This window comes from Ochotona curzoniae, unplaced genomic scaffold, assembly GCF_017591425.1.
Source record: "Ochotona curzoniae isolate NIBS_2020 unplaced genomic scaffold, NIBS_Ocur_1.0 contig_4501, whole genome shotgun sequence".
NCBI lineage: Eukaryota > Metazoa > Chordata > Mammalia > Lagomorpha > Ochotonidae > Ochotona > Ochotona curzoniae.
In genome coordinates, this window is record NW_024466307.1 from 3,748,852 (window position 1) to 3,761,444 (window position 12,593).

The 12,593-nt window shown below is 45.4% G+C and overlaps 1 protein-coding gene across 3 annotated transcripts in view; it reads left to right on the forward strand.

Annotated features, from left to right (window-relative positions):
- Positions 1 to 7,168, forward strand: part of VCAN (versican) — an 88,268-nt gene extending 81,100 nt beyond the window's left edge. For all 3 annotated transcript variants that reach the window (XM_040986000.1, XM_040986003.1, XM_040985999.1), the window contains 3 exons: positions 218 to 362; positions 4,919 to 5,101; positions 5,246 to 7,168. In XM_040986000.1, coding sequence (XP_040841934.1) covers positions 218 to 362; positions 4,919 to 5,101; positions 5,246 to 5,373 — 456 coding nt within the window. In that variant the 3' untranslated portion in view covers positions 5,374 to 7,168. The remainder of the gene's footprint in view (positions 1 to 217; positions 363 to 4,918; positions 5,102 to 5,245) is intronic.
- The last annotated feature ends 5,425 nt before the right edge of the window (positions 7,169 to 12,593 follow it).

Below are 12,593 nucleotides of genomic sequence, written 5' to 3' on the forward strand. Positions count from 1 at the left end.
GGGCCAGGAGGGCCCTGGGGTGGGCATGCCCCTGCCATGCTCCTTGGGCTGTCCCAGGGAGGGTCAGTCTGGGGACCTTTTGTGTTCCTAGAGTTGTATTGACACCCATTTCATTTCTGGTTACCTTTCCCTCAGGGAAATAAAAACAGTCTCTAGTCTGTTTGCTGCACTGCTGTTTTAGGTTACACTGGCTCATGGTCGATCCCCTCTCTTACAGCAATACGAGAACTGGAGGCCCAACCAGCCGGACAGCTTCTTCTCGGCGGGGGAAGACTGCGTGGTGATCATCTGGCACGAGAACGGCCAGTGGAATGACGTGCCTTGCAACTACCACCTCACCTACACCTGCAAGAAAGGAACAGGTAAGGCTCGCCCAGGGGCCCACGAGCGGCCACCTGCTCTGCGGTGGAATTCTCGAGAAAAGCAATGACTGGCCCAAGGCTTATTTTGACGGGAAAAACGAAACAGTTTGTAGACTAGTTAAACACATTACTATTAAACAGCCTGGATCTGGGCCTGTTTAAAAGGGAAGAAGGCTTGGTACCATCTGGCTCCTGGTCAAGCTGGTGGCGGTCAGAAGTGCAGGAGCTGAGAGCTGCCTCCCGCGCCTCCCGGGTCCTCCCTGCGGCTCTGGTGGGGTTTTTCCTGTTTTTTTTTTTTTTTTTTTTTTTAATTATTTCCTCCAGAAGCTTGTTTTATGCTTATAAGCCATGGGACAAAAATGTCATTTCTGTATCTTCAAGATAGGCTGAAATCAATGTGCGTGTGATTGAGAGCTCCTTAGTGAGAACTGCTTAGCATGAAATGGGAAAAAATGAAAACAATTGATTCTATGAAATGTATATTTTGTGTGTATCCTTGACCAGCGTATTTAAACTTCTTTAAGACATGCTGTGTAGACTTATTCTGTGAAACAATTGGAAATCACATACTTTCAGTGTGACTTGTGATCTTGGTGTTAAACACTCAAATGCTTAGTCCAAGATTCTGACTGATTCACATTAAGCAAGGTTGCAAAGTCCTTGTTCAAAATATGAAACCCCTTTGATTGATTTATCTCCAGTTGAAGAAAATGAAAACCACACATCCTATAAGTATTTGAGAAAGATTCAAACACCAGTAAGTGAGCAACTCTGTTCAGACAAAAAGGAGACGGACAGTAAAGAGACGCAAAGCTTGGTCTCCAAGCACCGGCTGTGCCACGCTGGGCTCCTCCCAGCATCCTCTTGGGCTGTGCCACGGTGGGCTCTTCCGGCAGAACTTGGCCTCACGGCCCTTCCACACATGCTTGGCCGACTCTGCACTTGCCTTCAGCACTTCTGTGATGGAGCAAATCAAATATTTGCTGCTTTGGTTGTTCCCAGTGTGAGAAGTCTCCTGTTTCCTGTTGGTTTTGTCGGCATGCCCTGTTTGCTGTCCTTGACCTTAGGGCCCTGCAGTCACTCTTTTTGTGATATTCTTGCAGTGAGATTTACTCACAGCATGACGCCTGACAGCTTGGGTCAGACAGTTTCTTACTGTGACCATCTGCCTTGTGTCCTGCCCACTGGGTCCTGAAGGCCAGGACATTTCTAAACCCTCTCCAACCAAAAGATGTTGCCAAGGTCCCTGGTCATGGCACTGGGGGAGATGGGGAAGATGGGCCACCTGTGACAATTACTGCCCAGGAACCAAGAACACCATGACAGCCTGCAGTTCCCAGTGGGGAGTGTTTGACTAAGCCCTGCCTCATTAAAGAAGGAAAAAAACAATTTTTTCTTGTATCTCTCTACTCCCTTATATTTCTGTGCAATCAATACGTTGCTAATCATTACTCTAGGGAATTTTATAAATGTGTTCAAGCTTTGGTAAAAGATACTCTTTTTTTTCTCCTTTGAAATGCTTGAAACACCTTTAAATCAATAGATCTAAAGTGGCTCTCCTTTTAATGATATACTTGTAAAGGAGGGAAGGTATTAAAAAGGAAGGAAGGAAGGAAGGAAGGAAGGAAGGAAGGAAGGAAGGAAGGAAGGAAGGAAGGAAGGAAGGAAGGAAGGAAGGAAGGAAGGAAGGAAAGAAAGAAAGAAAGAAAGAAAGAAAGAAAGAAAGAAAGAAAGAAAGAAAGAAAGAAAGAAAGAAAGAAAGAAAGAAAGAAAGAAAGAAAGAAAGAAAGAAAGAAAGAAAGAAAGAAAGAAAGAAAGAAAGAAAGAAAGAAAGAAAGAAAGAAAGAAAGAAAGAAAGAAAAGAAAAGGCCCCACATGGTAACCTAGTCCTTACCTTGTACAGGCCAGAATCCCACAGGGGCACCGGTTCACATCCTGGCTACCCCACTTCCCATCCAGCTCCCTGCTGTGGCCTGGGAAAGCAGTTGAGGACAGCCCAAAGCCTTGGGACCCTGCACCCATGTTGGAGACCCAAAAGAGGCCACCAGGCCCCTGGCTTCGAATTGGCGCAGCACTAGTCATTGCAGCCACTTGGGGAGTGAATCAAAAGATGCAAGATCTTCCTCTCTGTATCTCCTCCTCTCTGTGTATCTGACTTTGCAATAAAAATAAAATAAATCTTTAAAGAAAGAAAGGAAGGAAGGAAGAGCGAGCCCAATGCATCCTTTGAGTATCCCATGTCCTACCTCACCCCACCTCCATTCCATTCATTATTAGCCAACTCCCATCAGAGACTTGATTCCCATGTGTCTCCCATTAATATGACCGCACAGCCTGCATCCCTTGAGACACAGGTGAGTTTTGCAGAGCTCTGTAGGCGTGTAGTCCTGGTGTGTGTGCTCTGTGCCTGGCCTTCGTCTGTCGCTCAGCACTGCATCTGCAGGACTGCCTTGAGTGTGGCTGCGTGCTCGTGTTGTTACTGCTGTGTATGTTGTCCTGGAGGACTGCCTAACATCCTGTTAACCTGGTGTCCTATGAGGGGACGTTCAGGTTACGGGGTTACAGTCTGTGTTTTTGCTACTTTAAATGGTATGTCTGTGAACATTCTTGCATTTTGCTGAGTCCTTGTAGGCTGTGTTTCCAGGAGTGAAATGGCGGAGTCCTGGGGTACACGTGCCATCAGGTTGAGTAGCCATGCCGCATTCTTTTCCAAAGTGCTGTTCCAATTTGCACTCCCACCAGCAGAGTGTGCAAGGGACTGTTGCTCCACATCTTCCTGGTATTATTGGACTTTGAAATTTTGGCCAGTTTGGTGGGTATGAAATGTTATTGCTTGTGATTTAATTTCCACTTTCTTAGGTACTTTGAATATATTTTCATATACATTGTAGATAATTTATAGCTCTTTTTTGGTAAATTTTCTGGTCATATCTTTGGTTTATTTTTGAAAATAAGTAGGTTGATTATTTTAAAAATATTTTATGGAGGCTTTTAAAAAATAGTTCTGGTTATTAACTCCTTGAAAGCTGTCTATATTGCAAATACCATCTCCAGGTCTACGCTGTGACTTCAGTCTTTCACTCTTATATTTTTTGATGAACCAAATTCTTAATTTTGCTCAATTTTCCTTTACAGTTTAAACCTTTTGTTATCCTAAGATAACTTTTACCTACCTAGAAATCATGAACAGCCTAGTTTTTTTCTAAATGTTCTGTAGTTTTTGTTTTGTGTTCACATGGTTAAGCCATTCAAAACTGCTTTTCTATGCATTATTTGAATAGACAGCCAAATATCCTTCTTCCATTTCAATCCCCACCTGACCAGATGATAAGACTGGCTCCTCCCAACCCCCACCGCTCAGCTGTGATGCTTCCATCAAATAGCAAGCAAACATACATGTGCCGATCTGTGTCTGGTCTATTTCCTCTCTGTGCCAAGACCGCAAGCATTTAGATTTTCATGCATCTAAATATATGAGTAGTTTCAGCAGAAGCCCCAAAACTTGGTCTGTTTGTATCTGATACATTTTAGTATTTGGACCCTACTGTGGGATTTTCACATTGCAGAAGAAGCAGCATAGGGGTGTGCAGATCGGGGGTCACACAGAACTAAATGTAATGCCCTCCCTGCCTAAGTTAGACTCGGAACTGCTGTTGCAGAAGAGCAAGTTGTACATGACATTCTGAGCATGTGTGTAAGTCCAGTAGTTGTTAAGTTTTTAGTATTAGAAATTGGACATGCGCACATCTCAGCACTGTGCTTTCTGGCGTCACTGTCCCCCTGGAAAGCCACATTAGCTTCTGAAGGAAGTGGCCCCAGCTTGTGGTGTCAGAATTCTTTGAAGTAAGCAGTGGGTGGGAAACACTGTGTAGGGAAAACTGTGTGTAAATCAAGTTACATTTTCATTTCTACTTATTGCTAACTTTGTCACGTTTAGAGTTTTTCGTGATAGATCTAAAGTGATGGTTGAGTGTTTCAGCCTTCACCTTGATGGCTTCTCAAGCGTTGACATTTGCATTTATGAACGCTAGTCCTCTACACACCACGGAGGCAGGAACAGCCCGTACCCTTTCCCGGTGCCTCCACAGATGAGACAGAAAGTGTCCGTGGAAGCAGAAGATGCATTATTCATGTTCAGAAATCTATCTCCCTGTTTTGAAACTCTGAGGTCATCATAGTTTGCAAGTTTATTTCAGGGAGGTGATAAGATCAGTAATTCTTGCACATCCATTATTATTCCAAGTGAAGGTGGGTAATAAACTGTGGGCTGACTTGTCAATGTGAACTTGATGTCTTTTAATTTGGAGTTTTTCCATAAATCACCCTGCCACATGGATATATGAACCATCAGCCACTTAGCTCTATGAATCTTCAATATGAAACACAGTTCAAGATGACACAGCCCTAGTTTCAAACTAGACCCAGAGCCTCAACACAGGTCATTGTCTTTTATGATAGTGCATGGTTTATTACTACAAACAGACAAAAACAGGGAGAGACTCGAGCTGGTTGAAGCCTTTAGAGTGTTAGGAAATAACGCAGTGTGTTTTCCTCAGTTGCTTGCGGCCAGCCCCCCGTCGTGGAGAACGCCAGGACCTTCGGAAAGATGAAGCCTCGTTACGAAGTCAACTCCCTGATTCGGTACCACTGCAAAGACGGCTTCATTCAGCGGCACCTCCCAACCATCCGGTGCCTAGGGAATGGAAGATGGGCTATGCCTAAAATTACCTGCATGAACCGTAAGTGGTACTTTAGAAAGAATGGACAACCGTGCTCTAACAACTACTAGACACCCGCATTTACGGCTGTGCTATCGGTCGGTCAGGGTATGGAGCAAGTAATGTTGTTGTGTTTTCTTTCTTTCTTTCTTTCCTTCCATGTAGCATCCGCATACCAAAGGACTTATTCTAAGAAATACTTAAAAAATTCCTCATCAGCCAAGGACAATTCAGTCAATACGTCAAAACATGAACACCGTTGGAGCCGGAGGTGGCAGGAGTCCAGGCGCTGATCCCCCAAGTGGCAAGCCTGTGTTTTCATCATTTCAGCCAAAGTCCTAACTTCCTGTGCCTTTCCTATCACCTCGAGAAACATGACCAGAGGGTTTGGATTTGTGGACTACCATCCAGTCTTTGTGGGATTGCCGTGCTCCCAGAACTTTTCTAGCGGAAGTGTTGGCATTCCAAAGCAAAGCGAGCGACAGGAAAGCAATGGAGGGCACAGAGTAACCACTTCCAGCCTGGCTAGTTCTCCTTCAGTTTTCTCGTTGCCTCTGGTGCAGACCGGTTCATGTTGTACACCAGCCTACTGTACTATTTAAAACGCTCAATCCCAGCACCAATGGCCATGTAAATAAGATGATTTAATGCTGATTTTAATCCTGTATATAAAATGAAAAGTTACACTGAGTTCAGGCATATTTAATGATGATTATGGGACCGTGGAGGTCTTGAATCATTGGTTTGGCTGCTTTTGTGTAGTTTGTTTAGGCTGGAAATGGTTTCTTTGTCCTCGGGCTGTCGGCCACACTGAGGATAGCTTTCTCTGGACAACCAGCAAGCACCAAGTCCCGTGGCTCACAGTGCCTGGCTCAGCCACGGGTGCCGGGGGGCCCCCACGGGGTGCCCGAGGCCGGCCAGTGGGCTCCTGACGGAGTGGGGACTCCAGTGCGGGACGCTTCTTTGCTGCATTGCTTCTTCACTTCCAAGAAAGGCCTGAATGGAGGACTTTTCCGTGACCAGGAGCAATCTATAGGGCTCAAAGTGCTAATGATTAACTCAACCAGGTCTACTTTTTCATGGCTTTCATAACACTAACTCATAAGGATCATGGCATTTCAAATGGATACAGACTTAGGGCTCTGGAGGGTGGGATGGTGGGGAGGGATTGCTAAAACAACGCCACACATGCAAAAAATAAATTTTGTATATATAACCATTTTAATCTTTTATAAAGTTTTGAATGTTCATGTATGAATGCTGCAGCTGTGAAACATATCTAAATAAATGAAGTAAGCCATACTGATTTAATTTATTGGATGTTCTTTTCCCCAAACCGGAAATGGGCGTAGTATGCTAGGTATGTTTCAGTGATAGCTTTTCTAGTCTCCTCGCACCATTTGGAACCATATCATGTAGGTATTCATCCCTGATTAGACAATGTGATGGACCCAGTGTTGACTGTGAACAGAGTGGAGAGGCGTGGCGGCGTGAGCCCCCGCGTGTCTGTAGGAGCAGAGCAGGCATTCCTCCCCGCGAGGTGGAGCGTGCGTGTTCACGGTTCTCCCGTTCCCTTGCACTCTGTTTTCTCCCTTTGGTTTGAATAAAGTGACTCCTGAAGGTGACTCGGAATCCTTATCCCCGTGATGTCATGTTGGAAGAAAAGCCTGTGATGCCGAGAAGGCCCTGGGGACTGTTTGATTTCAGTCACAGCGACTTGGAGAACAGGCAACAGATGAGATGCGAATGGGAAAGGAGCAGGCAGAGGTTGGCCCAGCAGCCCCCGGGGTGCAGAGTGACGACTTCCGCCCAGACCGTCACAGGGTCAGGAAGCGAGCTTCCCCCTGCAGGCTCCATGAAGCGGGCCCGCCCGCAGGTGTTCTGCAGCTCAGTATGTCACTGTGCTGACCTGTCAGGGTTTGCTCTTCCCCTCGCTCGTCACAATGCATATAACACTTTCCTGTATTTATATTATAACATGTATAGTGTAAAATGTGAATGCCTTTTTTTGTGAATGGAAATCTAAAATCTTTGTAACTTTTTATATCTGCTTTTGTTTCACCAAAGAAACCTAAAAACCTTCTTGTACTCCTCTGGCTTGTCTGGTTATTTGCTGCCCTCAATGCCCGTGTGCACCCACATTGCACACTGCACCTCAGGTGTGGTGGACAAGCTCCTGGCTTGGCTGAAATGTTGTAGTTCACAGATAAGGGACATGTGTGTGCCCACAAAACTCCAGATAATGGCTCTGGTCATGTTTTCATCTACACAATGCGTTCATGTCAACAACCAAAGAAATGTGGAGTAGGAGACGAGAGCATCACTGTGGCAGAATGCTTGGTCTCCACCAAATCGGGAGTTGGGCGTGCTTGATCTCACAGCAGGCACATGGAAGAGGTGCTGTTGCTGTGTACAGCGAGGCGCCAAGAGAAGGCAGCAGCCAAGTCTTCTGTCCACAGTGAGGTCACTGTAGATCATCTCCAGCACCTGCGTGATATCTGAAAGAAAAACAGGAGAGTAATTCACTGGCTGGGTGATCAGATGGAAGAGATTCTCACAAGATATAAAAGACAAGTTGCCGTCCGTTCAGCTAGTGACACTTCTCATGTGTGTCGAGGTCTTGCTGTGTGCCAGGTGCTGCGCTGGCATGTCTTTACCCATAGAAAGTTGCTCCGCTGGAGGCATCCCGGGGGAGCTATCTGAGAGCCTGCTCTGTTCCAGGTCTTCGCTGAGTAGAATCTGGGGACCAGAGACATTATGAGGTCTGCATTTGTAGAGAAGGCAGAAAGGACACAGGTGAGGTGAGAAGGATTTTGAGGTTTCTCGGAACAGGAAAAGCATCTGCTAGGACTTGGTCATGAGCAGGTGTGGGGGAACCTGCTTCTCCTTTCTGAGCTTGTCTTCTGACTCTTTCACACAAAACTTTAAAGAAGTCGCGGGGAATACGGGCTTCCCTCGCTTGTGCGTCTACACCCTTTCCTAGATTTATCATCATTTTACTCATCTGGGCACAAAGGCAGAATCTGGAACAAAATAGGACGTTGAAGGGGAATGGCACTTCTGAGTGTCGGCAAGAGGTGGTCCATTCTCTGGCATCACAGAGGAACAGGCTGTGTGCTTGCCAGGGACTGTTTAAGAGAGGTGGTCTCCCAGGGCAGGTGCAGGGCGGCAGGGGCGGCAGGGGCGGCAGGGGCCGACTGGGGAGGGCTACAGCACCAACATGATGAGGTGCTCAGCAGGGAGCAGGAATCGCTCTCACCAAGGAGCTCTTTTTCCCCAATCATATGTGATAGATTGCACACTTAGAAAGCTTAAAAATGTACAGGGAAAAAAAATCGGCAAGCGTTGCAAACACATTCAGAGTTTTACATGTGTTTCCTAGGAGAACAACCTGAGAGAAATGGGCTGCAGATAGAGAGATGCTGAAAGGACTTCGTGATGATTTCAATCTTCACTGTGTGGCTCTGTGTGCTTCCTAATGTCGGCCATGCAGTGAAATCGCTTTTGAGAACAGAAAGCTACACTGATTATTTCTGCATCTTTTGTTCTACTACACTGCGATTCATGTTTGCCAAACAAGCTAGAATTTGCCCAAATGATTCTTTTCTAAGACACATCTAAGAGGAAAGTTTATACAGGTCCTTGAATGAGTCAGTCCTCGTATAATCTTTTCCCATTATTACTCATTTCTGTCTGTCTGGATCCCAGCTGGATGAGTGAGAGCAAATGCCAGAACAGAACAAGAATGGGGTTTTGTCGGGGGTGTTTGCAGAATAAATGGAGTCTGGGTTTTAATTGGGATTTAATTCAGAGTTCTGTTTGAGTTCATTCAATGATCTCCGCCAACAAGTAGAAGTGCCTAGGGAAGAACTCTCTGAGATGTAGATGATCTAAAGTCAATTTTAAAAACTAAGTCCTCTGGGCCCGGCGCGGTGGCGCAAGTGGTTACAGGTCCTCGCCTTGCACGCCCAGGATCCCATATGGGCGCCGGTTCTAATCCCGGCAGCCCCGCTTCCCTTCCAGCTCCCTGCCTGTGGCCTGGGAAAGCAGTCGAGGACGGCCCAAAGCTTTGGGAACCTGCACCCGCGTGGGAGACCCGGAAGAGGCTCCTGGCTTCGGATCGGCATAGTATCGACCCGTTGCGGCTCACTTGGGGAGTGAATCATCGGACAGAAGCTCTTCCTCTCTGTCTCTCCTCTCTGTATATCCGCCTTTCCAATAAAAAAAAAAAAAATAAATCTTTAAAAAAAAAAAAACTAAGTCCTCTCACATTTCAGCTTCTCAACAAGATGGTTTTCATCATAAAACCAGATAAAGGTATTTCTGTCCATTTTAAAAATAAACATTCTAAATAAACATGTAACATCATTATTTTCAGGGTATTTAGTAAAATCTAAGCATTGTAGTGGTTTGGTAACTTACTATCATCATATTAAAAATCCTTAATAAAAATTAATTTCACCAGTCAGAAATTTTTAATATTTTTAAATCATTTTCACCATTTTTTCTCATTTCATCCCCTATAGAATGGGATTCAAAAGTTAGACATTTGTGTACCTGACAGTCGGCTATTTGTGGAACATGAAGCCAAAGGATAAGCTTATTTGGTGCGAAACAATTTGAAACCCATCAACAATGGCTTTCTCCACGCACTTTTGAAAGAATTTTGTTTACACCCAAATTTGTCCTCAACATTTGCAAGTTTTTTTCTTCTGAGAAGAGAGCTATAAAAGTGAAACATTCGCTGGTCTGAGCTATCATGGTAACTTGGTGATACAGATGGCTGAATCCTGAGAAAACTTTAGAGTTTGGAGGGTAGTTATACAAATGGTAGAATTTTAATAGGACACTATCCCCACAGGAGGCTGAGGGCTGTTCTTCCCAGTTCATGTTTCCGAGGGTAAATAATTACTTAAAACCAGAGTATGGCTTGATGCAGCCACAAATCTACTCCTGTCTTTGTTTTCCTAACTTTAAATAGTGAGGACATCTTTCCACATAAAGAAGTCCGTAGAGTCGCTTTTCTGTGCAAGGCGGCTGCGTTTCTTAACAAATCACACCTGTTCTTGAAAGAACAGGCCTTAGTTTCAAATGCGTCTCAGCTGAGATCAACAGGCTTCCCTGGTTTTGTGTGTTTACAAGCCCCTGACCTGATAAAAGCTTTGTTCCAGCGTCAGGGCCAGAGGCGTCCTTCTTGCATACGGTCTTGCCTGCTCTGCGCTTCAGCAGCCCCTGAAGCCCCCCGACTTCTCAAGGTAATGAGGGGCTGTTTTATGCAGGGGGGTTGGGGTGCAAAAGTGTCGGGGGTGGGGAGAAAGGGCTGTTGAGTGCTCCTTGTTCTCAAAGTTTGTTGCCCAAGACAGCAGCGTTGGCGTCCTCAGGAGCCTGTAAGAGATGTGAACACGCAGACCCTGCCGTCTGACTTGGAGATAGATGTAGGTGGTGGGATGGTCGACAGATTTCGCTCTGCCCCTGGGGAGTCTGATGTCTGCTGGAGTCCATGAGAGTCGCTCCAAAATCAAACCTACAGACCGAAGGCTGGGGCCAGGTGGGAGGGAAAGCTCAGGGCGCAGCCTCCTGGTGTGTGCTCTGGTGCCCCTGGGGAGCCCTGTGCTCTTCCCAGGACAGGTGGCCCTGCCTAGGAGGCTTCTGCATTAGCTAGCTACAGAAGCCTCCAGGGAGCAACAAGAGCAGAGAGCCTCCATCGGGTGCAGGACTCCTCAGGTGCCCACAGCATCCTGGGCCAGGTCAGGAAGAAGCCAGGATGGGGGAGCTCAACAGGTGGGTCCCTTCCACCCTCACAGAGCAGCCATCACTCACTGCCTCCAAAGTGCACGTTAGAAGAAAATTGGCACATTCGAGGTGAGGACTTTAGCCTCTAAGCTGCTGCCCTGGGTTCAAGGCATAGTATCTCATGATGCTGCCTCGTTTGTTTCTCCCTTTTTGGGGATCAGTGTCCAGTGAAGGCTATTGTTCAGTAGCTAGAAGCCATGGCTGTTATCCATGTTTGCCTGGTTGTTTTGTTTTGTTGGTTTTTTTTTTTTTTTTTGGCTTAAGGCCAAAAGGTGAATCTTGTCCATGTGAGTTTTGTTCCTGTTGGGTGCGACACTGCTCCGCCTACACTACCTGAATGTGCATGTGTTTTGTGTGTGCCTCTTAGCAACAGGGTGCTTGCTGTGAAGACCATCCATCCAGCTCGCTTGCCTTTCCTCCATTCGCATCCCAGGTCCCTAAAACCTAAGTCAGTAGATACTCCCCCAGGATGCCGGGCTTAACAGGCAAGGCCCGTGGGTATAAGCTAGAAGGGCGCACCCTGCATCCCTGGCTCTTTTCCTAGGGTTTGTCTCTGTTACTTAAGATCTGGGTGGTTTATGAAAAAATGCTCCAACCAGGACAGATTTTAGAGTAGCTGTTGCTGGGAGACTCAAACGTCCAAGATGTGACCCGACGCTCCATGAGGCTTTGCAGAATTCCTGCTGCTTTTCACTAACCTGCACACAGTGCTTCAAATCTGAATGTCATCAAAGGGAACATAACCATGTGAAGAATTTCAGATCTCTAGAGTCAGTACAAAGTTTTTGTTGTAAGATGGCATGCCTCCCACACCCCCAGGAATGTATGTACGTGCTAACATTGAATTGATGTCACTGCATTCAACGGATCTATACTTGGAGATTTAAAATATGACTCAAACAATAAAAACTATTTTCTATGGAGAATGAGGCTTCTATTACATTGATTTCTAGGCAGAGCGTTTCAACTTAAGTATCCCGGTGTTGCCTTTCTACCAACTGAGAAGTGGATAATTAGACCTGAATTTATCCGCTGGCATTTCTATTTTCATTTAGAACAAAATAATCTTATCCATTAGTTAAAAGGCTGAACATGCGTGATTTTTATTACAGCATAGGAAATTCTTTCAATCCTTTGTGTGATGAAAATGAAACAGACAAAAGAACTTGGAGAAAGATGTTTCTGCTGCTGATGGATCCGTCAAAGCAATGCCAGTTCCCCATACAGACCTCATTCTGGAGCCAAGAAGCTGTGTGCACTTTAAATGTGTTTTTGTTACATTTGTAGAAATAAGGCCTGAAGAACACAAAGATAGCAAGGAAGTGAGGAAAGAAAGTGAAATCAGACTAAATAATGTGTAGCATGTGAACTAGTGAATTTTTCCTTAGCCAACCTTGAGTTTTAGCTTGAAAGTTGATGCTCTACATAATTAGATTAGTCTTGATTACCTGACAATGGTATTTAACTTTTAGATGAAATGCTTTATTGAAGTATTTTGGTTAATGAATCACTTATCTCTGATTTGGGAAGATCTCCTTTGCCAGAAATCTCTGAAAGATTCATATTATTTATTGGGTATGAACAAAGGGAAGATTATGGAAAAGAAGGGGAAAGGGGAAATGAGCTTTGCAGTAACCTTGCATGTGCCAGCCCTGAAGTGGCAGGCCTGCATACATCGCCCTGCACTGTTTCTAGGACAATGAGACAAAGCACAGATTCT